The sequence below is a fragment of the Gymnoscopelus braueri genome (assembly GCF_963280865.1).
Source record: "Gymnoscopelus braueri genome assembly, chromosome: 11".
In the NCBI taxonomy this organism is placed as follows: Eukaryota; Metazoa; Chordata; class Actinopteri; order Myctophiformes; family Myctophidae; genus Gymnoscopelus; species Gymnoscopelus braueri.
In genome coordinates this window covers 13,000,603-13,025,353 of record NC_137613.1, presented here as the reverse complement: position 1 = coordinate 13,025,353, position 24,751 = coordinate 13,000,603, and the positions used below count along the sequence as shown (strand labels likewise).

At 42.8% G+C, this 24,751-nt stretch overlaps 1 protein-coding gene across 1 annotated transcript in view; it reads left to right on the top strand.

The window, feature by feature from the left end:
- The window catches only part of LOC308096048 (peroxisomal ATPase PEX1-like), a 643,221-nt gene extending 619,691 nt beyond the window's left edge, over positions 1–23,530 (top strand). Inside the window, exons 3-25 of the mRNA XM_080443314.1 lie at positions 5,377–5,460; positions 5,548–5,662; positions 6,706–7,541; positions 8,198–8,317; positions 8,877–9,003; positions 9,341–9,447; positions 10,923–11,011; positions 11,365–11,497; positions 11,623–11,719; positions 11,862–12,032; positions 12,127–12,281; positions 13,648–13,825; positions 15,037–15,206; positions 16,416–16,550; positions 17,115–17,179; positions 17,315–17,457; positions 17,857–17,960; positions 19,231–19,407; positions 20,523–20,780; positions 21,156–21,335; positions 22,280–22,425; positions 22,792–23,260; positions 23,373–23,530. Of these exons, the coding sequence (XP_080299440.1) occupies positions 5,377–5,460; positions 5,548–5,662; positions 6,706–7,541; positions 8,198–8,317; positions 8,877–9,003; positions 9,341–9,447; positions 10,923–11,011; positions 11,365–11,497; positions 11,623–11,719; positions 11,862–12,032; positions 12,127–12,281; positions 13,648–13,825; positions 15,037–15,206; positions 16,416–16,550; positions 17,115–17,179; positions 17,315–17,457; positions 17,857–17,960; positions 19,231–19,407; positions 20,523–20,780; positions 21,156–21,335; positions 22,280–22,425; positions 22,792–22,876 (3,675 nt within the window). The 3' untranslated portion in view covers positions 22,877–23,260; positions 23,373–23,530. The remainder of the gene's footprint in view (positions 1–5,376; positions 5,461–5,547; positions 5,663–6,705; positions 7,542–8,197; positions 8,318–8,876; positions 9,004–9,340; positions 9,448–10,922; positions 11,012–11,364; positions 11,498–11,622; positions 11,720–11,861; positions 12,033–12,126; positions 12,282–13,647; positions 13,826–15,036; positions 15,207–16,415; positions 16,551–17,114; positions 17,180–17,314; positions 17,458–17,856; positions 17,961–19,230; positions 19,408–20,522; positions 20,781–21,155; positions 21,336–22,279; positions 22,426–22,791; positions 23,261–23,372) is intronic.
- The last annotated feature ends 1,221 nt before the right edge of the window (positions 23,531–24,751 follow it).

The following is a 24,751-nucleotide window of genomic DNA, read 5'->3' as shown; positions in this document are numbered from 1 at the left end:
ATCTATAAAACTCACAACTGAACGTATATATTAATGCAAGGGTTTCCCAAACTTTTCAGGCCGTGACCCCCCAAAATAATCATATTTGAACCCCCACCCTGACAAGCACTTGGAATTATAGGAGTTGAGGCATACCATTTTGACTCGGTTCCACAGATAAATATTGTGAAAATAGCCGTACAAGCTCACAGCACCTCGCAATGGGAGGCGTTGCTTGTAGAAATGTGCGGAGATTACACATTTTGCAAGCATTGTTTACTGCTGAGTGAGAAGACAACGTTGCACATTAAGCTAATCACCTGGGGACCCCCCCAAATCATGTGGGGACCCCCCAGTTTGGGAACCAATGTATTAATGTATAAATGTATGACGTGGCCATAGCTGAGTGGGTAGAGAGGCTGTCTCACTTGATACCCCAAAGGAGTGGGGACTAAATTACTTTATTTAAACTTGTTTTAATGAATAAAATGTAATTGTCCAATCTGTATGGTAGAGAATGTTAATACAAAATAACTTTTACAATTGATCTCCCTGCTCTTCTATTGAGACATTTAGATTGTGTCAAAGGTCATGTCTCACCTAGACACAGGATCTGACACCAATTTTGACCTGATGGTCAAGATTCAATTTATCCCCTGAGCAAGCAGGCAGGCTCTATTAGCTCAATGGTAAAAAATATCAGCACTTGCGCAGGAAACCAGGTTCAAATACGGGGTAGAAGAGGAAAGTTACATAGTGCAGCTTTAATATATTAATAATCATTATTTATGTTAACAAATGGCATACTTTACACTGTAATAGCCAATATGTATTAAGAATTGAAGCTACTGTATAAACCATGTATGTATGGCATGATGCTCATATGAGCTCAGAGCCCTTGGAATACTTTTGAAAGGTTCACCCCCGTTCAGGTCCTTACAAGGTAAAGTACAAAAATAACAGAGTAAGATTTGAACCTGATGTCTTCACCAGTGAACCCTTGGTGTTTTCTGTGAGAACCAGCTTCCTGACGGATGACTTTCTAACAAACTGTTGCCTTCTTGCCTTCCAGCACTTAAGATAGACAAAGAGACATTTCCCTCAGTGCCCTCAATACCCTCATACCTATCGAAGTTACTTCTCCAAAGTGAGTGACACCCACAGCCACACCACTAGAGGGAGCCACCATGATCTGGTAGCACCCACACTTAGAACAAACATGGGAAAGTTCTCATTCTACTGCTCTGCCACCAACATGTGGAATGTCCTGAAACACCATCCATTAAAGGATGTGTAACACTGGTTTCTTTCAAAAACTGGCCTGAAAAAAACATCTATCAGGAGACCACAAGGAGAGGTAAATGTCATTCTCCATCTCTTTTGTATTTGTTGATGACATGTATTATTGTGCTAATTTTGGATGCTATGCTATGTTGATTATTTGAATACATAGGACCACAATGGAAACAAGTGTGTTTTGTGCAGGAGGCCGATTTGTGCAAAACCCATTTCTTTATATTACTCCTACAAATATTATCAAAACGTCATGCAAATCAGTACACAGTATCGCTATAGTCATGTGATCAACACGGATCTGTCCGATTTCCCATATTCCATCCTCATTGCCTAAGGTTGGCTTCTAAAGTTTGCAGGATTGGTCCGCTTTGAACAAAAAGCCTCAAAGTATACACACAGCTTGCGATTTCCGTGAAATTTCACACGCACATTCCCAATAGGCCGAGGAAGAAATGCCACCCTTCTCACATTGGCCTGTTATAGTGCCACCAGCAGGTCTAATTTAGCAAAACACATTTTTGGAACAAAATGCCTCAAATCATGAATGCAGTGTCAATGCAAGAATAAATGGCACGGTTGGCACCCTTTTCACATTGGCCTATTATAGCGCCACCAGGAGGCCAGAAAAAAGTACCTGACCTGGCGGAGACCTGTGCTCCGAGGAGCACTTTTTCTAGTTTAAACTTGTTTTAATGAATAAAATGTAATTTTGTCCAATCTGTATGGTAGAGAATGTGAATACAATATAACTTATACAATTGATCTCCCTGCTCTTCTATTGAGACATTTAGATCGTGTCAAAGGTCATGTCTCACCTAGACACAGGATCTGACACCAATTTTGACCTGATGGTCAAGATTCAATTTATTCCCTGAGCAAGCAGGCAGGCTCTATTAGCTCAATGGTAAAAAATATCAGCACTTGCGCAGGAAACCAGGTTCAAATCCGGGGTAGAAGAGGAAAGTTACCTAGTGCAGCTTTAATATATTAATAATCATTATTTATGTTAACAAACGGCATACTTTACACTGTAATAGCCATTATGTATTAAGAATTTAAGCTTCTGTATAAACCATGTATGTATGGCATGAGGCTCATATGAGCTCAGAGCCCTTGGAATATTTTTGAAAGGTTTCACCCCCGTTCAGGTCCTTACAAGGTAAAGTACAAAAATAACAGAGAGTAAGATTTGAACCTGATGTTTTCACCGGTGAACCCTTGGAGTTTTCTGTGAGAATTTCACCAGCTTCCTGATGGATGACTTGCTAACAAGCTCTTGACTTCTTGCCTTGCAGCACTTAACCCATTAAGACCTGAAGCCCATTCTACAAATGTCTTCTAAATCCTAACAGTTTTCTGAAAAACCTGTGTTGCTATATCAGTGGTGCTCAAACTTTGTCTCGTGAAGGACCCCCAAAATTATGTTATTTGTCCGCAGACCCCCATCTGAAAATGTTTTGTTCCAAGGATCTCCAAAAGCAAAGATTTCAGTTTTTAAAAATCGTTTTAAAAATATATATATTCAAAGATTTGCACAAATGTTCAATATTTTTTCAAAAATAGCAGATCTACAAGCTCATAGTGCCGCACTATGAGCTTGTAGATCTGCTATTTTTTTAATAGCCAAAGTATAACAGGTCTAAATGGTTACACTGATGTGTTCCCGGTCTTAATGGGTTCAGATAGACAAAGAGACATTTCCCTCAGTGCCCTCAATACCCTCATACCTGTTGAAGTTACTTCTCCAAAGTGAGTGACTCCCACAGCCACACCACTAGAGGGAGCCACCATGATCTGGTAGCACCCACACTTAGAACAAACATGGGAAAGTTCTCATTCCACTGCTCTGTCACCAACATGTGGAATGTCCTGAAACACCATCCATTAAAGGATGTGTAACACTGGTTTCTTTCAAAACTGACCTGAAAAAAAAACATCTATCAGGAGACCACAAGGGGAGGTAAATGTCATTTTCCATCTCTTTTGTATTTGTTGATGACATGTATTATTGTGCTAATTTTGGATGCTATATGCTATGTTGATGAATTGAATACATAGGACCACAATGGAAACAAGTGTGTTTTGTGTTACTGTTATCCTTTTAGCTTTAATGTCTGACTGTACCACATGCTGTTTACATTTCGCACTAATAAAGTATTCAATCAATCAATCAAACAAACAAACAAGGCTTTATTTTAGTGCCTGTAACTGTATAAACTGGTAGCAGTGACATGGTGGTGACGGTCACCTCCCCTCTCTTCCCCTCTCTCCCCCCTCCCCTCAGGGCCCAGGCAGCCAGGCCCTGCATCCTGTTCTTTGATGAGTTTGGAGGGTCTGCAAGGTACTGTAACACCAGTGGTTCTCAAACTCTTTCATGTCAAGGACCCCCAAAATGATGTTTTTTCTTTTTTTTTTGGGTTGCTGTCTCAAATTTTTCAAAAATAGCAGATCTACAAGCTCGTAGCGCGGCACTGGGTGCGATCATCAGGGGGACGATCATAGCCCTGGTCCAGAGCGTTAGTGAGTTCTCTCTAACGCTCTGGACCAGGGCTACGTATGGTGATTAATTTATCGCAGTACATTTGTGAAAAGTTTCATTTGGTGTGGTGGTGGTCGCCACCGTTTGGAAAATACATTCATATAAATGACAGTGTGTAAATGTGTGACAATACTTCTTATACTGTTGTTTGTGTACAGTACACCTGTATTAATGAAGACATGGCCACCATACATATTTACCTAACAACAACGTATATGAAGTTTTTTAAAGTACAATAATCTAAACTGCATCAATGAACAGAAGCAGGCTGTGCAGCTGTCCTGGGACCATGGCTCTCCTGTCTTCCTCGGTTGGACTCGAAGTGGAAACTCCTCCTCCTCCTCCAGCGGGGAGGACCACAAGGTGGCGCTGTGTCGCCACCTGGGACAGAAGCTGGGGCTGAAAGATGGAGAGCAGGTGGGTGGTCACTAAGTATTTAAATGAATGTAATTCAGTGGTTCTCACTCAACCCTCCCACACCCAGTTAAAATGTAAGCTAAGTTCCTGCTCTGAAAGTTCATGTTTGTTTATTATTGTATTGCTTATATGATTTAGGCAACATCTCGATGAATACCAAATAACAGATTTTACACAGGACTGTTCGAATGTGATTAGACTGCTTCCCAGGAGGAAGATGAGGGTTTGTGGTTATGTGTCTGAGTGATACTGACGTGGCCGTGGTCCGCCGGCCAGCCAGCTTTAGCCAATCTTAATATAGGATGTTGAAAATCTGAAAATAGGGCTAAAGTGGTTTTAATGCGTGAAGCACAGCTGTAACCATGTACATTATGTACAGGCAGGTCACACTTTACGTAGGACATGTTATAAACATTAGTTTAGTTCAGTGGTTCTCAAACTATTTGGGCCAGCACCCCCCAACATCAAGGTCCCTTAAGCCCCCCCAACAGCACCTCAGTGCCCGCCTTTCAGGAATATAGCTTCCAGCACCTCCCGGTGTTCTAGGGGAGTGGTTCTCAAACATGTTTGGCTCAGGTCACCCCTGTAAATAACCTTTTCATCCACGGCACATGAATTACATTGTTACTTTATAGCACCTTTTGTCATATCAGCGGTACGTAAATATGTAAATCTTTCCCCCAAAGATACAGTATGTCACGAGGAGAATTGGAGAGAATATCTGTTTCCATTATTTAGGAAAGACTGAAAGTAACTTTTATACGTGGCGTTTAACCACTTAAATCCCAGCATTCCTATTCTGGGGGAACATTCATCAAAAATAGCAGATAACGTGTCCCGTTGTGACGCGTTGTGATGCGTTGTGAGCTTGTAGATCTGCTATTTTTGGTGGAGAGACTTTGTGTACTGTAGGCTAACCACTTAGAAGGTCTAAGTGGTTAAACTGAAGTGACATTGATAAATTCCAAATATTATCAAAGTATTCTGAGGAACCCCTCGGCCGCGGCACCCACTTTGAGAAGCCCTGTTCTAGGGGGCAGTACCGCCCCTCCCCCGTTGAGAAACACAGATTTCATGTAATAATTTGACCAGGAGGAGACGGTTGTCTGTATTGAATTGGTGATAATTCTGATGATTTCCTCCAGGGCTTCCTGAGGCCATGTCATCAAGTCTCATCTGTGCATCAGGTGTTCGTGGAGCCTGTGTCTTCTGATGACTGGGAGATCTTGGTAAGCAGTTTAATCCATGAACATATAACATTGATATAATATTGATATATTGCCCTAATGTAAATGAGTAACACTATACCCTCCCAGGAGCTCCACAGTGCAGCTCTGGAGCAGCAGCTGTTGGATCAGATCAGAGTGGTGTTCCAGGACGCTGTGTTCCCTGTATGGGTGGACCAGCGCACAGTCATCTACATCAGGATAGGTCAGTATTACTGTATGGGTGGACCAACGCACTGTCATCTACATCAGGATAGGTCAGTATTACTGTATGGGTGGACCAGCACACAGTCATCTACATCAGGATAGGTCAGTATTACTGTATGGGTGGACCAACGCACTGTCATCTACATCAGGATAGGTCGGTATTAGCGTATGGGTGGACCAACGCACTGTCATCTACATCAGGATAGGTTAGTTTTACTTCATGGGTGGACCAACATACGGTCAAGTCTCAAGGCACACCTGTATTCATAGTGGGACTAGCCGCGTTGAAGATCTGCTATTTTAAAAAATACAATTTGCGCCTGTAATGGCATGCCTGGTTGAAAGTGATTCAAATGTATATAAATTATATATATTTAGGGTATAGAATTTGCCTATTTGGAAATGGGTAAAAATTATATATATTATAGTAAAGAATTTAAAATAAAACATTAAAACCACAACCTTTTGTGTAGTTGTATGTATTGCAATAATAATAACAAAATCCCAAGGCACACCTGGACCAGTGTGCCTCAGCACACTGCTTGGGAGCCACTGATCTAGGTCCATATTACCGTATTAATTCTGCCTTTCATCTGAAATGGAAATGGTGCTGTTTGCTGTGGCATTTTGCAATGAATTGTTGAACTGGTCGGAGAGTGTGTGAGATGTTAAGCATGGGCTTGTGTTTAGTTTAGCTTCAGTTTTTTCCAGCTTTAATGACCAGGCCTAGGACATCGTCTCTGTCGGGGTGGAAACCTCATTATGTCCAAAACTGTTACTTTTCAGAATTCAAATTCAGAAATAGCTTAAGTAGCAGATCTACAAGCTCAAAACGCTTCGCTTCCCGCCACGTTTCGAGCTTGCGGATCTGATACTTTTGAAGCTTTTATGTGACGCTGTAGTATGATCAAGTAGGCCTATAGGGCAATAATTTACGAAAAAACTCAAAAAGTAAAAATATGGTGATAAGAGGTTACAGTAGGAACGACATTGATGCATGGCACATAAATATACTCTTTTCTCTCCTAACACCCCTTGTAGCATCTCTCTCGCCATCCGTACCCTACGGCCGCCTGGAGCAGTTCACAGAGCTCATGGTCTCTCCAAAGATCCACACGGGAGGGGGAAGTGGCCCTCCTCCTCTCCCAGCCGCTCAGGGGGACCAGCAGCCTCCTCCTCCTCCTCCTCCTCCTCCTCCTCCTCACGGACGCCGGTCCAACCTCGACTTCCCCTCCTCCCTGCCGCCGCCGACGTCATTCCAAACCAGCGATCATCATCAGGGACACACTTCTAACTCTTCCATTAGTGCCTCGTCCTCTACCCCTCCTAACCACCAGTGGGCAGTGGGCGGCATAGCTGACCTACAGAGCCTGATGCGTTACATGCTAACGGGCAGCTACCCCGTCAGGGACCTTCCTCCCCCCGTCCCTGCCATCCCGGCCCTCGTCAGTGACTCCATGTACAGGGTGTGCCGCGCCCCTCCCGGCTACGTCTGCACCATAAGCCCCCACGGCGGCGGCGCGGCGGCGGCCGGGGTGGTTCATCTGTTCCCCTGGTGGCGGGGCACGGAGGACGGGACGCCCGGAGGAGGAGGCCGCCGCTCCTCCGCGGTGGTGACCTACGGCCTGCTCTCCAGGGTCCTCTCTCCCAAAGAAGGGAGGGAGAGGGTTAAGCGGATCACGGAGAAAAAGAAGGTTGTTGGGAGTGCCTCCTCCAAGGATCCCGCAGGTGCAGGTAGGGTGGGAGAGGAGGAGGAGAAGGAGGAGGATGAGGAGGAGACCGTGGTGGTCCGGGTGGTGTGTCACCACATGGAGCAGCTAGGAGGAGGCCTGCAGAGATACCCTGACATGGGGGAGATCCACTGTGGAAGAGTGTGGGTGAGTGTGGCAAACCGCAGGTGTAGTAGGGCTGTCCAGACTGACATTTTACTTGATGATTAATTGTCACTCAAATAATTACGATTAACCATTTAATTGTGTTTCTGTTGTTGAACATTATTGGAACATTATGAATACAAATAAACATTTCTGTTTGGCTTTTAGCCTTCATAAACAAAAGTTTCACATGGCAGATATGACATATAACACATATTTAATTACTTTATACTTAAAAATAAACATTAATAGTGGAAATAGCCGATCTACAAGCTATTCCACTATTTCTTTGATGTTTTGGAAAATATATGAACATTATTTTAACATGAAATAATTGTGACAGGCCTATGCAGGTGACGGAAGGCATACTTGCATGTGAACTATGAATATGCTTACTGTAACCACTTAAGCCCTATATAATTTGTCATGTGATAAATAGTGAAAATAGCCGATTTACAAGGACACAACGTGTCGTGGTGTGGCGTGGCGTGTTGAGAGCTTGTAGATCTGCTATTTTTTGCTATTTTGGAAAGTCATTTTTGGAAAGTCATCGCCTACAATAATAATAACATGACCAAAATAGCTTCCGGCATATTGAAAGTGGGGTAACGTGGCTCTTTCCCAGTAGTTCAATCTTACAAGAAACATGTATTTTTTAGATGCCGGAGCACTTGACGACACAACTGAACATCAGCTCCCACTCCACGGTGAGGATCAAGCCCGTTGAGACCACCTGTAAAGTGGCCTTGAGTATTCGCCTACAGCCCTTAAAGCCAGCGGTGAGTTCCAGATCCTCTCATGACAAACATGGATTAAAGTTCTCAGTCGCCACGACTGATTTCAGTCATTTGGATTCCTTAGAAGCCAGCAGCATGTCTTCTATGGATGTTGCGCAGCAAAAATAGCCGATCTGCAAGCTCTCAAGCTTGTAGATAGGCTATTTTCGGTTATCATTAAGATTCGAGCATTTGAAGTAGTCAAACTAGCCGTATGTTGAGAAGCATCTTCCATAAAATCTTAATAATAGTGTCTGATATTTCATATTAAAGCAAATGTTAAAGCCTCAATCTGTGATTTATTCACCGGGTTGACAGCAAGGAGCAATATTACTAAAACATCATAATTTTACATATTATTAAATAGCGCTAGTGTGTGGCACGTTAGGTCATACAAACATTTTCAGTCGTGAGTGTGCAGTTCCAATGATGGCTCACTCAGTCATTTCATCTACTTGGTGTGTATAGTGTAAAATTGTTTGCCAAGCTTGGCAGCAGCAGATAAAAGCTCGTTGCCATCGGATGCTTTGAGAGCTTTTGTCACCATGTCTTGTTGTTGTAGTCACAGCCAGACGAGAGTGACGAGGACATCCAGACCGCCTTCTTGGATTGGCTGCACACACAGAGCCACCAACCGCTGGCCTGTCTGACCACACGCTGCAGCGTCATCCCTCTACACGGAAATGAAGGTGAGTGGAAACCGGTTTGAAGGATAATTCATCATACTGATAAGTTACTACTCCTGGAGTTTGGAAAATCAACAACCATGACATTTACTGTACATACCACATAGTGGTACATACAGTAAATAGTGAACAGGGGCGCCGCTGGCCTAGTGGTTAGGGCGCATACCACATATTGGCTCTAATGCAGCCTGCCAAGTCGCAGGTTTGAGTCCTGAGCCCGACGTCCTTTTCTGCGTGTTTCTCTCTCTCGGTTTCCTGTCACTCTCTACTTTGTACTATCAATAAAGGCAGAAAAGCCCCACAAATATATCTTAAAAAAATTATTGTGACTATTTTTTAGCTAAGCTGGAGCTTGCGTTGACTGTGCTTAAGCCAGAGCCAGAGAGCGATCCACCCGACCAGCTGTTTCTGCTCGCTCCTACTGTCCTACGCAAGGCAGCCATACAGGTACTGTTCATACTGTTTCTATTAGCTCCTACTGTCCTACGCAAGGCAGCCATACAGGTACTGTTCATACTGTTTCTATTAGCTCCTACTGTCCTACGCAAGGCAGCCATACAGGTACTGTTCATGCTGTCAGATTAGTCACATTTATAATCTTTGTCACCGTTTCTTCAGCATTCACATTACTGTACGTCAGTGTTGATTTTGTTGACTAAAACTATGACGAAAAATGTTCGTCGACTTCCTTTTTTCATTGACGAAAACTAAATAAAAACTAAATACTTAATATATTGACTAAATATATATTGCGCTCTGAAAATAGCAGATCTACAAGCTCACAACGCGCCGCGCTATGAGCTTGTACAGTAGATCGGCTATTTTCAGCAGGCAATCGATGCCCGCCAAAATACATTTTAGTCTGTAGGTTTAGTCGACTAAAATCTTATGATATTTTGTCGACTAAAACTAGACAAAAACTAAAACATTTCAGATGACTAAAATATAACTAAAACTAAATGGAATTTTATTCAAAAGACTGTGACTGAAACTAAATTAGCTGTCAACACTGCTGTACGTACAGTATAGTCCAGGGGTTCTCAAAACTTATTTTATACCAGGAGGATCCCTTTTTATGGGGGTACATTTTTCAGTTTCAAAGTTAGAATACAATAAAATGATCCGCACACCGTCTACTGTACACTTGCACGATAAGGACAACTTTATTTAGGCAACGTTTCGGTCAATAGACCTTCTTCAGGCATCTCAAAGACGCCAGATGCCTGAAGAAGGTCTAGCTTGCCTAAATAAAGTTGTCCTTATTGTGCTTAGTGTGTAGACGGTGTGCGGGTCATTTTATTGTATTCTATACGTCTGATCCCTGCCTACGCACCCGTCTCTGAGCTGATCCGGTGTGCATTACACCTTGCTTTTTTGAAAGTTGAAATAAAGCTTAAATAAAGTATACCGCAATGTTCATTTTGACAGCTAATTCTGATGTAGTCTTTTGAATAACACACCATTTAGTCCTATTTTAGTCATCTGAAATGGTTTAGTCTCAGTCGACTAAATATCAAAATCTTTGTATTTTAGTCTTTTAGTCTTAGTCTTCGTCAACAAAATGAACACTGGTATACCGGTACATTGAATATTTATTAGAAAATACATTCACTATGTTGTGATTCATGCTTTGTGTCTCATCAACATAGTTTAAAAGCTACATACAAGTGTTTCTGCCAGAACCTTAATTTAAATAAAAGAGTGTATTCAAATCAATAAAAACAGACTTGATAGGAAGGATACATTTTGTCTTTTTTCAATTGTCAATGTGTGACCCCACCGTCACCTTCCCTCAAACCCACTTGGGGTCCCGACCCATAGTTTGAGAACCTCTGGATAGACATTTTGACGGCAATGGGTGAAAGTGAATTTTGTTTAAGTCTGTTCTGAAATAACACAGTTGTTGTTGTGGAAACATCCAGGTAGACAGACAGCCGGTCAACACACCACCAGCAGTGAAATCCCCGGGCGACGCATTCCATTCAGATCTTCCCTGTCTGAGTGCTCTCGGGTACGTCTGGTGCTATTTATTGCTTTTACAGTACGAGCTCTGTGGCTTTGTTTCAGACAGCAGGCCAGTCCCATTTATTTGTGAAATACATGATATGGAAGTGTAAATCAGTGTCAGGTGTACAGTCTGAGACTTTGGAAATTTAATTTGGACTTTAATTGCATTTAAAACCACCTAGGAATGTGGTTCAAATCTGATTTGTAAAAATGAGTTCCCATGTGGTATACTTATATATATGTGGTATAATATATCTATATATTTATTTCTGTAAACAAATTCAACCCTACCCCACAAAAAAATTTAAGTCACTTTGCATAGGAGCGTCTGCTAATGTAAATGGTCTCCGACCCCAGTGGGATGAAGGACCTGATCACCACTGGGTTTGAGTTCATCTACTACAGCCTCCAGGCCGGTCCGCTCTCCCGAGAGCTGGTGTCCACGGGACGGGGTCTCCGGGGCGGGGCGCTGCTCGTCACCGGAGCCAAGGTAACCTTTAACCCCCCCCCCCCCCATCCCGAGAGATTGACAAGAGATTGTCCTTTAGCTGGCATGGTTAGCACTGGGCTAACATACGGTACACATGGTGTTATGTTGGTTGTCTTCTTCTACAGGGCAGTGGGAAGAGCGCTCTGGCTAAAGCCTTGTGCAGGAGGGCTGGGGAAGACCTGGACGCACATGTGGAGGTGGTGGACTGCAAAAAGCTCAAAGGTAGGAGGATACACACGCACGCGCACACGCTCGCTATGGCTGTCACAATTACAACATTTAAGTTGATGATTAATTGTCGCACAAATAATTGCGAACATTGTTTTTCATTTTTCATGTCAATCAAACAGTATTTATTTTCCAGGGAAAAGGGCGGAGACGGTGAGGCAGACTCTGGAGGAGGTTTTTGAGCAGGCGGTGTGGAGGCAGCCCTCGGTGGTCCTACTGGACGACCTGGATCACGTGACGGGTGCGCCCACCTCGCCGGAGCACGAGCACGGCCCCGAGGCGCTCCTACGGAAACACATCGCACAGAGTAAAACATCACTTTCATACATTGTACAAGCGTAATAAAATGTTGATGTCCTCACAAATGTATTACGGTAATACAAACGTGTGTGTGTGTCCAGGTCTCATGGACATAGTGGATGAGTTGGTGCAGCGCTCCAGCCTGGTGTGTCTGCTCCTCTCCAGCCACAGTGAACACTCTCTGCACCGCTCCCTGACCCAGGTGCAGGGCTCCCACTTCATCCAGGGCTTCCTCCACATACAACCCCCTGACCAGGTACACAGTATATATGTTACAGGGAAATTGGCATTCCAGGGAAATTGAAAAAGGAGCGCTTGTTTTTACCACCCACCCAGGCAATTCTGTTTAACCAACACTAGAGGGCAATGAATGCAAGGCACACGCATGCACATGCGTGTGTGCGTGTGCATGTGTGCGCACGCGTGTGTGCATGCGCACACATGCACACGCACACACGCACACACACACATGTGTGTCGTCGTGGACACTGGATAGTAACCATAGACTGTAACCCATGAAAAGATCTATTCTCCCCCTATCGGTTCACAACTCGGACGGCGCTGATTCGACTAGCAGACCTTCGGCCAGTCGGCGCGGGCACTCGCGCCGCGCGCCTCCTCGGCCTCAAGCTCTGCTGAGTCGGCGCGCCTCCGTCATGGACAATAACTATTATCATGTGTGCGTGTGAACGCGTGTTCAGCGTTCCCCTAGCGTAGCTTCCTGGTTGCTATGTGGGGGGGAATAACAAAAGCCAGGTCGGCCTCGCATCAAAGCCCCGCCTCGCGCCGCCTCCTCCTCCTCCTCCTCCTCCTCCTCCTCCTCCTCGCGCCGCCTCTTATCAAATCCCCGCTTCGCGTCTCCTCCCCCTCCTCCTCCTCCTCGCGCCGCCTCGTATCAAAGCCCCGCCTCGCGCCTCCTCCTCCTCCTTGCAAGCCTCGCGTAAAAAACCCTGTCTCTAAAAGCCCCTTCTCGCGCCTAAGCCCCGCGCCTAAAAGCGAGCGCTCCTCTTTCAATTTCCCTGGAATGCCAATTTCCATGTGACACACACACACACACACACACACACACACACACACACACACACACACACACACACACAATTAGGGGTACTACAGTTTATTGAACTGATGTAATTTATTATAATTTTTTTAATCAAAACTTTTTTTTTAATAAAAGTGATTTATTCTAAAGGGAACAAATCTGGCCATAATATTGACGATTTCTGCAATTTCTATGCGACACTGTTGTGCAACAAAGTACAAAATAGGCCTTAAGTTGTTAGTCAGACTAGTCAATGTATTCTATTATAAAACGTACACATGTGTACTTGTCAATCATTGATATCTACAAAATAAACCAAAATATAAAAAAATATGATTTTCGATAATTTTATGAAAATTGATCAATACAATAATTGAGAGAGAGAATAATTGATAGTTGCAGCCCTACACACAATGAAAAGAGAATTGCATGAATAAAGACACCAGTTGATATATACTGTAAATATAATACTAATTAACTAACTAACTAGTTAGTTAATTAGAAAAAACACAAAAAGTTAAAATATGGAGATAAGAGGTTTCTGCCCGACAACAGCGTTATACTGTACGTCTTCCCTCAGACGCAGAGAGCAGAGATCCTGCGCTGTCTGATCCTCAGGAGGACCGGCCTATCAGAGGAGACCCTACACACTCTGGACCTGGGGATGGTCGCCAAGGAGACGGAGGGTTACGTGCCCCGTGACCTGGCTCTGCTGCTAGAGAGGAGCGTGCACGCCAGTGTTGTACGCACTGGACACGGTAACCAACCACCGTACTACTGTACATTAACACATTTTAATGTTCACTTTCAGCCTGGTGGCCCTATTTTGAGCATTATTACATCCAGTATCTATCATCACTTTTGCATTACACTGTCGTACAATAAAGTATTAAATATGTCTTGAATAATTAAGGCTGTCCAGGATTGAGCTTCTGGTAAGGAGATGTAATTCAAACATGGTAACGTTTCTATATGGTCTGTTCAAGAAGACAGACGTTTCATGGTTTCACGGCTATTTGGGGGAGAGATTTGGTTTTAACACATTGATTGCCAAGATATTAAACATAGTTTTCTATCCCCTTGCCAGCGTAATTACCTCAATCCGATCATATTTGAAACGCTGTGGAAGTGACATTTGTGTCCCAAAAAAAATAGTCCCCGTGGGTTGGCGGAGATATCTGTGTATCCATAGGAACGACAACATTCCAACCGCGATCCGCCATTTTGGGGCTACGCCCCGTTGAAAACGGGTGGTTTTCAATGCAAAAAAAAGAAACTGAGTTACAGCTGTTTTTCTGAAAATCCCATCGTTGGGATGAACGGATGTGACGTTTTTTGTGACGACGTCACATCCACATACTACTTCTGGTAGTACAGTTAAGGCCCCCCGGGGGGGCTAAACTGAATACTGTAGGGTTTAAGTGGTTAAAGGGCCATATCATCTACAGTATATATCACTAGCGTCACTAATACAGTAGTCTTGTGTGGCCACACTGTTGCCTCTGATCATGATTAAAATATAAAGCGGATGTTAAGCCTCCTCCCCACTTCCGTTTCGTCTTTACAGTCGCGCCAATTTATCCTAATATAAATCAAAATCATCTAAGTATATACAGCTTGATGCTTAGCAGAAATGGAAATTAAAAAATAAAATGTAAAGATATTTTAAAATATATTTTTGTGAACTGAAGTGCCAGTTTCGGCATTCAGGAGGTGTAGTTCCAGACTCTATATAGCGTTCAGGAGGTGTAGTTCCAGACTCTATATAGCATTCAGGAGGTGTAGTTCCAGACTCTATATAGCGTTCAGGAGGTGTAGTTCCAGACTCTATATAGCATTCAGGAGGTGTAGTTCCAGACTCTATATAGCATTCAGGAGGTGTAGTTCCAGACTCTATATAGCGTTCGGAGGTTGTGGAATAGTTGTCTGGCTACGCGAGACTACTAATACAGTGTCTCTCCGTCCTCAGGTGTGTGTCTGTCTCAGGAGGACTTCCAGCAGGCTCTGGAGGGCTTCACGCCCCCCTCGCTGTTGGCCATGGACCTCCACACCCCCCCCAGCGGGGCGGGGCTGGACAGGGTGGGGGGGCTGAAAGACGTGCGACGGCAGCTGATGGACGCCATCCTGCTCCCTGCCAAGGTCAGCTGCACAACGGTCAAACCATGTGGGATATAGAGTGTGTGGGGGAACCACCAGGGGTCCTTGAGGGGGTTCCAGGGGCGTCCCCAGCTAAATGATTGATAGCACCAAATGGACCTTTTACGTGTCTGTAACTCTGAGAGCTTATGTAAGCTCTCAGAGTTACATTGATACTGAGGGTTTTACTGTATAGATTGGGGCCAGACTCAAAATCATATAATAAATGGGGGTCCATGTCATAATTATTCAATATCACGCTGGGAGTCTTTGAAAGAAATGAAAGGGATTGAGAATCACTGCTTTAATCCATTTTAGACCTGAGGCTGTTTCTAAAAACGGCCTCTAAATTCTGACAAATGTTCTGAAAAACTATTTTTTATTCAAACTTAAAAAAAAAATAAAAAAAAACAAGAAAATGTTGCTATACGATATATAGCAACAAATAAAATGACACAGAGGTGTTCCCAGCTTGAAAATGTCTAAATGGGTTGGATAAAAATGTTAAATACAAAGATATCAAAAGTGTCCTTAATGTACAATGTAAAGGGGAAAATGACTCGCAAAAATCAACTATTTTCTTTACTCGTACGTCTGATTTCAGTAAACGCTTATGAGAACACACTGCCCTCTTGGCCAGGTTTTATATTTCTTTACAAAAACTGTCCCGAGAGCAGATTTTGGGAACAGATTTTTCTTCTTTTTGTGTGAAACTTTAGAAAGCTCATTTCGCGGCTTCCTAGGAGTTAAAATAGATTATTGTAAGAAAGAAAAGTATCCGTCTGTCTGTCTATCTATTTTATCTATTATGTAACACCTGACAAGGCTAAAATAAATATATCTACAGTAGCTGAAGTAAGTTAAAATGACTAAAGCGGCACTATGAAACACTATTTTAATGAATAAAATGTAATATTATCCAATCTGTATGGTAGAGTATGTTAATACAATATAACATACAATTGGGGTGGTTGTATTTGATCTCCCTGCTCTTCTATTGATACATTTAAATCGTGTCAAAGGTCATGCCTCACCTAGACACAGGATCTGACACGAATTTTGAGCAAGCAGTCTCAATTAGCTCAATGGTAAATATTTCAGCACATATTTCAGCACCGGGTTCAATGGAAAGTTACATAGTGCCTTAAGATATAATTTTTGTATGTTGGGTTATGTGCACTTTAAATGGCATGTGTCTCCTGTACGTTGCAGTATCCCATCCTGTTCTCCAAGCTGCCTATCCGCCATTGCTCAGGGCTGCTCCTCTACGGAGCCCCTGGCACGGGCAAGACCCTGCTGGCAGGGGCCGTGGCCAAAGACAGTGGCATGAACTTCATCTCAATCAAGGTACAGTATATGGCTTGACCAGGACCTTCTGGTGACAGTTTATTTTATTTATTTGTGTTCTTTATTTACCCAGGGTAGTAGCTGGGTAAATAAAGCGCTCATTTTCAGCAACTCCCCACACACACACACGCACATGCGCACGCACGCACGCACGCACATTAAAACCAGCAGTGTTGGGGGAGGGGTGAGTGGTGGCCATTCACTTCCCCACCCAGATTTTACCACTCCTCTAACCTTTGGGCCACTGCCGCCCCAGTCGATGAGTTGGTTTAATGTTGGTAGATAAACCTGTGAGAGTTTATTAATTTTAACAAATTTCTTTTGCCACACAAAAAATTCCTAGGGTTCCCAAGGAGGCAGAAATCCAATGCAAAAAACAAATGAGGAGGGAGACCTCTGTACAATGCAAAATAATAGTTTTAATGCCTTTTATACAGCAATTTTTACAACTTTTGTTTAAAATCTTACAGACTACTTGGTAGTAGAAAGTAGTAGTAGTAGAAAATAGCAGATCTAAAAGCTAGTATTATAGAAAATAGCAGATTTTTTGTTCTACCCTTCCAGGGACCTGAGCTTCTCAGCAAGTACATCGGAGCCAGTGAACAGGCAGTCCGGGACGTCTTTCAAAGGTCGGTTCTCTAATCCGCTCAGTTAACATGTTTTCCACTCTATTCTAACTGTAGGCTTTAATTTGGTGCCTGTAACTGTAAACTGGTAGCAGTGACGTAGTGGTGACGGTGTTGTCCCCCCCCCCCCCCCCTCAGGGCCCAGGCAGCCAGGCCCTGCATCCTGTTCTTTGATGAGTTTGACTCGCTGGCCCCCAGGAGGGGTCATGACAACACGGGGGTGACGGACCGCGTGGTCAACCAACTCCTCACACAGCTGGACGGGGTGGAGGGTCTGCAAGGTACTGTAACACTTCACTTCACTTCACACTGTAGCAACACATACTGTTTACCATGGTCTGCTAGCAACATCCTGAGTGTTCATTTAACTCTGAAAGTATAAAGAATGGACATTTACTTGCGACCCATAAAACTGTGTCTGTGACCCAATTTGGGAAACAGTGTACTAACTGTACTAACCAACTTTATTGTCACAGCACAGGTTTACAAGTGTAAAATGGTGGGTAATTTTTTTCTAATGCATTATTTCCATAAGAGAAATAACAAAAAAAAATATTTCCATAAGAGAAAGGGAAGAAGACAAAACAAACCAAATAATTATCTACTGTACATACAGTATCTATCCGGTGTGGTTAGTACCTAATTTGTGTGATAATATTTTTGTGTGTGTTTGCTATCAGGTGTGTATGTGCTCGCAGCCAGCAGTCGACCAGACCTGATAGACCCGGCCCTGCTGAGACCTGGTAGACTGGACAAGTCCCTCTACTGCCCTCCCCCAGACCTGGTCTGTTTAACATTATACACTCACTGATCACTGCTTTAGTACTGCCCTCCCCCAGACCTGGTCTGTCTGACATCAGATCAGATCATTTCTGTGTTTTTTCGTAAAATAACACCCTACTTGATCATACTACTAAAGTAGCAGATCTGTTTGAAGTTTGATACGCGGCGCGAAGCGACGGGTTTTGAGCTTGCGGATTTGCGATGCAAACAGCAGAGGGCGTGTAAAAAAAAAGAGAAGAAAATAAAGGATCTTTGTATGAGAATTGATAAAAAAATAGTTTAAGTCATTTGCTACTGTATTTAAAATAGGATATGAGAAAACACAGTATTGTAAAAAAAAAATTAAAGAGAAGAAAATACTGGATTTGCGTAAGAGAAAAATTTTTTAAAAAGATTTTGTCTGGAAATTTATTTTGTGTTGAAAAAATCATGACATTTTTTATTGTGAACCTAGTATCGTGATTAGAATCATATCGTGAGTTGAGTGAATCGTTACATGCCTAATAAGTTCACAACAAGACGCTTTGCGACGCTTAACACGCGTTGCGAGCCTATAGATCTTATAGATAGTAGATTGTAAGTTTATAGATTGTGAGCTTATAGATCGGCAACTGTTCGCCCACAGAATAGGGACGCTAGGGTTCAAGTCAGTGGTTAATGTAATGAACTGCCTTCGATGTGGATCTAACAGTGTTAATTTTGACAGCAAATTTTGATTTAGTTTTTGTCATATTTTAGACATCTGAAATGTTTTAGTTTTTGTCTAGTTTTAGTCGACTAAATATCATAAGATTATTGTCGACTAAATCCATAGTTGATTTAGTCGGCTAAAATGTATGTTGGCGGTGCCTTGATGGTGTTGTAATGGCTGATCTTACACTTGTTTGCATGCTGAAAATAGCCGAACTACAAGCTCACAACATGTCGCAGCGCGACGCGTTGTCAGCTTGTAGATCTGCTATTGTCAGAGCACAACACCCGAGCGCAACCAAACATACATTTATTTGTTTTTTAGTTCTACTGGATCTCTTCTCCACTACTAGTCCCTCACTAACATTTTAGTCTCGTTTTTATTTGTTGACGAAATTGTCAATATATTTAGTCTTAGTTTTAGTCATTGTAGCTTAGTTTTTATTTTGTTTTTATCTAGTTTTCGTCAGTCAAAAAAGGTAGTCGACGAACATTTTTCGTCATAGATTTAGTCGACGAAATAACCACCTTAAAACCTTCTCTCTCTCTCTGTGTGTCTCTTCCTCTGGCGGCGGGTTCAGGAGGATCGTGTGGAGATCCTCAGGGCTCTGAGCGCGGGCCTGCCCCTGGCCGATGACGTGGACCTGGGGCAGCTGGCCGCCGCCACGGAGCGTTTCACCGGAGCCGACCTGAGAGCCCTGCTGTACAACGGACAGCTGGAGGCGGCACACGGCAGCCTGGCGGCCAGCACCACACATGTCAGTACTACTGGGGGTTGGGTTCCTTATGGATTTTAACCATTCCGGTTCCTTAACGATTCCCTCACAGAGTTATGGTGGTCCTTGAAATTAAAAAGTTTGAGAACCACCAGATATCTTTATTTTATTTTTTGTTCCCTCCTCCACTAACAAGTCTATTGTGAAAAAACAAACTGTATCATTATGTCTTCTATCCCTTGTCCAACTCTTTCTGATGTCGCTTTCATGATCATTTTATCATCATGGCTGGGATAAAAAAAAAAAGTTTGAGTACATCTGCTTAGGCCTGTCACCATTATGAATTGTACTTGACGATTAATTGTCATACAAATAGTTGCAATTAACAATTTAATTGTGTGGCTTTTAAACACAAGTTGCATGGGGCAGATATGACAAAAAACTCAAATGCACAAAGAAATTACTGACGATGAACGATACCAATAGTCAAAATGAATATTGTATTGTGGCGAAAACACGGCATGTTTAATATTTTATACTAAAGATTTGTAACAAAATAGTGTAAATAAATAATATTTACACTATTTTTGAAAATGTTTCAAAATGTATGAACCTTTCTCAACATGGAAACGATTAACGACGATCATGCAAATTCATTGCGATTATCTCAAATAATTGCGATTAGGTGATAATGGAATAATTGTGATAGGCGAGGGCATAGCAGTGGCGGACATTTTCTGTTTCCACTCCAAAATAGACAATGCATTTTTCCCATTGAGATTTCCAGAGAGAAATCAATTATTTTAAGCCTAGAATCAAGCCATCCAGGGTCCTGGTGAATCATGACCATAAAACGTTTGATTCTGTGAAAAAACGTTTTTGAAAACGGGAAAACAAAGGGTATTTATTAAATATAGTATATCATATAATTAAATTTTATGGTCATGATTCACCAGGACCCTGGATGGCTTGTCTAGGCTTAAATGAATTGATATAAATATTTTTGGAAATCTCAATGGGAAAAATGCATTGACTATTTTGGAGTGGAACCAGAAAATGGCTGCCACTGCTATGCCCTATACCTCTGCTCTGGACTAACATGTCAGCTCCTCCTAAGATGTAAAAATGTTGTCTTTGTTCTCCCGTGTGGCGTTCAGGAGTTGACCTCGGGGTCAGACAGCGACATGAGCCTGGGCTCCATGATCTTCCTCAACCACAGCAGCGGCTCGGACGACTCTGCCGGGGAGGCGGAGCCGGGAGTGGGGGCGGGGCTGGACCAGGCCGCGGCGGCACTTCTCCCGGAGAACCACCGCCATCTGGAACCTGAGCTCCACCGCAGCAACCTGTGGAGGCTCTACTTTGGAAGCTCCTACGAGTCGGAGCTGGGGAACAACCACGCCTCGCCGTCTGGACAGGTGAGAGGACATTTGTGAACACAAACTAAATTTAAGTTGACTATTGTCGATGAAGTTTTATAAATACTTTTTTTCTTTGGCGCTGTAAGCATATTTTGATACCAATACCACAATTTAGCCATTTAGCAGTCCATGCCTTTACGCTTTTACTCAAGTAAGATTTTTAATGCAGGCGTATTACTTTTAACAGCGTATCTATAGGCTATTGGTACTGATACTTTTACTGAAGTAAAATCTACTGAGTATTTCTTCCACCACTGCGCCTATTACTGATCATCAATGTCATCTCCTTTAAAATACATGGAGGCACCACACGTATACCAGAAAGCCACTAGATGGCACTGTAAGACAGCTTCTTTTGTTGTAAAACCCCAGAACTCTCAGTGCGTCTCTGGTCCAAACTCCATGAGCCAGGACCTCACAGGGTTGTCGGTACGACTCCCCCCGGCCTACATGCCTTCCATCCAGAGGGGCTTTGAGGAGCTGAACCAGGAGCAGATGGAGCGCCTCCTACAGGAGATCAGAACCATCAAGAGCAGCCACAGGAGAGACAATGTGAGTTACACCGTGCACAACACCGCCCGAGAGCTGTGGTGGAAATTAACTACGTTTATTTGCTTAAGTACTGAGCTTTACTTGAGTATTTTCAGTTGTTTTTGTACTTTATACTTCTACTGCACAGTTTGCAAGTTGCTTTTAATGATGCCATGAGGATACTCATGAAAAAAGCCCAGAGGAGGCAGTGTGAGTCAATACAGGAGTGAGGACTTTTCCACCGGGGTTGAACCGGTTCCGTTTTTTTTCCCCCGCCTAATTTTGAACCAGTTCAGAGTGTTTCCACTGAAAATCAATTTGTTCAGAACCCTAAATGTTGGTTTGGAGCTGGAACCAAAAATGTCTTGTTTTTTCTTGCCCTGAACTCGTATGGGCGTGTCACTATTCTACAGGTTGGAAGATGCAGATGTCATTATATAAACAATGGCAAAAGCAAGTGAAACATCATCATTTAAAAAAAGAAAGGGGAAACTGTTACTGACATTTACGATTGAATGTTCCCCGTGAAATGGACACTTCGACCAGTCATATTCGACACATTGCTGGCCCAGGCCTGGAATCGCGAACCTGGCCCCAGACGGGCTCTCTAACCATTCAGCTATGCCCCCAGTTGACAATAAACTGGTAGATTTAGTCGACTATAATTATATGATATTTAGTCGACTAAAACTAGACAAAAAGTAAAACATTTAAGATGACTAAAATATGACTAAAACTAAATGGAATTTTATTCAAAAGATTATGACTGAAACTAAATCAATATTTGCTGTTAAAATCAACACTGGCGGAAAGAAAGGTAAAGGCAAACAGAAAGGTCTTTAGTTGTGTTTTAACAGAAATAAGAGTGGCAGCAGAACCTGCAGTTTTCTGAGAGTTTGTTCCAGTATATGTACATATAAACTAAATGCTGCTTCCCCAATCCCCACGTTTGTTGTTGTTTTTAGGGACAGAAAGCAGGTGGATCCAGTGAGCAGGTGACTCCAGTGTCCAGTGGATCAGGCCTGCTTCTCAGTCAATCTCATCTGACCTCAGCTCTGCTGACCACCAGAGCCTCTCTCAGCAAGGCTGACTGGAGCTCATACAGCAGCCTGTGAGTACAATACACTGTTCTACACACTGTTGAATTGTTTTTCAACCAAAACAACAATTTATCTTGTTAGTTTGGTTTGGTCCTATATATAGGACCAAACTATATAGGTATAGTAATGCGCGCACACACACACACACACACTCACACACACACACACACACACACACACACACACACACACACACACACACACACACACACACACACACACACACACACATTGATTATTTAAAAATATTGATTTAAATAAAATGATACATTTTCCCCGAAACTTCTGTGTAATGAAAAGGACGACACAAATAAACCCAAAGTCCTGCATTGGAGGATGTAAAAGTTAGTTTAATGTTATTTTATATGTTTCTCTAGGTATGAAGCGTTCGGTGCTACAGGAGAAAGCAAAGTGCAGACTTCAGTCCCTTTTCAACCCGGACAGCGTGTCACTCTAGCCTAATGACACCTTAGCCTTGTCACATTATAGGAGCATGACTCCTTAGGACAGTGGTTCTCAACCTGTGGGTCGGGACCCCCACCCAGGGGGGGGGTCCCCAGATGACAGTGAAACGACAATGTAAGGACTTTTAAGACCTTTTTAATACCTAAAAAAAATAAGAGACCATTACTGTATCAAAAGTAATCAACAAACTATACAATAGAAAATGGTCAAACCTTGGCCAAAAATTGTCAAATAATATTAGGAAGAGGAAAATATGTGAGCTTGTAGATCGGCTATTTTCACAATATTTATCTGTGGAACCGAGTCAAACAAAATGTAATGCTTCAACTCCTACATTCCAAGTGCTTATCAGGGTGTGTGTGTGTGTGTGTGTGTGTGTGTGTGTGTGTGTGTGTGTGTGTGTGTGTGTGTGTGTGTGTGTGTGTGTGTGTGTGTGTGTGTGTGTGTGTGTGTGTGTGTGTGTGTGTGTGTGTGTGGGGGGGGGGGTCCCCAGTTCAAATATGATCATTTTGGGGGGGTCACGGCCTGAAAAGGTTGAGAACCCCTGCCCTTGGCTGATGATGTAGTTTGTTTTCAACTTTGGGTCAAAAACTACAGCATGCCCCTTTAACGGTTACCTTTGAATCTAATGTGCTAATTTGTGGACAATGTAAATCAAAGAGTTTAATATTTTAATGTTTCTTATTGGTCTTTTAAATGATTATGAATAGAGTACACTTGAATGTATCATGTAATAAATGTAAATATATGTAAAATAAAATCTAATCTAATTGTTGATATAATTCAAGAATGCTTTTTGGTGAAGATTCATCAACCGTTTCATTATTTGTTCTCTTTATAATGCAACTACTACCCGTACTATGGGATGCAGACAAAATAAGCTTGAATGTATTAATCTATGAAATCAGGAGCTGATAAAGAAACATATTGCACAGAGCACAGGTCTCCGCCAGGTCAGGTACGTTATTGTGGCCTCCTGGTGGCACTATAATAGGCCAATGTGCAAAGGGATGCCATTTCTTCTTTGGCCTTTCACAGCAATCGGACACTGCATTCATGATTTGAGGCATTTTGTTCCAAAAATGTGTTTTGCTAAATTAGACCTGCTGGTGGTGCTATAACAGGCCAATGTGAAAATGGTGGCATCGGCCTAGTGGGAATGTGTGTGCAAAATCTCACGGAAATTGCACGCTGCGTTCATGATTTGAGGCATTTTGTTCAAAACGGATCTGTCCTGCAAACTTTGGAAGCCAGGCAATCAGGATGGAATATGGGAAATCGGACAGATCCATGTTGATCACATGACTATAGAGATACTGTGTACCGATTTACGTGATGTTTGGACAAAATCTGTAGGAGTAGTATAAAAAATGTGTTTTGCACAAATCAGCCTCCTGGTGGCGCTATAACAGGCCAAACTGAAATATTCGGGCCAGAGGTTCTGAATTGGCATCCAGGGAGTATGTGTGCACAGTTTCGGAGTTACCGGGCCAACGGTGCCGGAGATTAGCTGCTCATAGACAGAAGGACACACGGACGGACAGGGTGCAAAACATACTCTCTCGCCATTCCTTTCGGCCTGGCGGAGACAATGACAGTAAGTATGCTTTTTACTCTGTTTATTTAGCATAGTTGTGTAAAAGGATTTGTTTTCCCTTCAGATTCACAGTGGCAGACATACTGGTTGCAGAAAAGGGGACCATATAGAAAAAGGCAACTTAAACGTTCTACAGTAAATTGTCATTTTCCCCAAAATCTTTTAGAAGAGATGGATTTTAATCGTGGCGCACCAGGTGGATGCAAACACAGCATCATGATTGTACAATAGAAACCTGGGTTGCCAAGACTGAAACTGTAGAACTACTGATCACT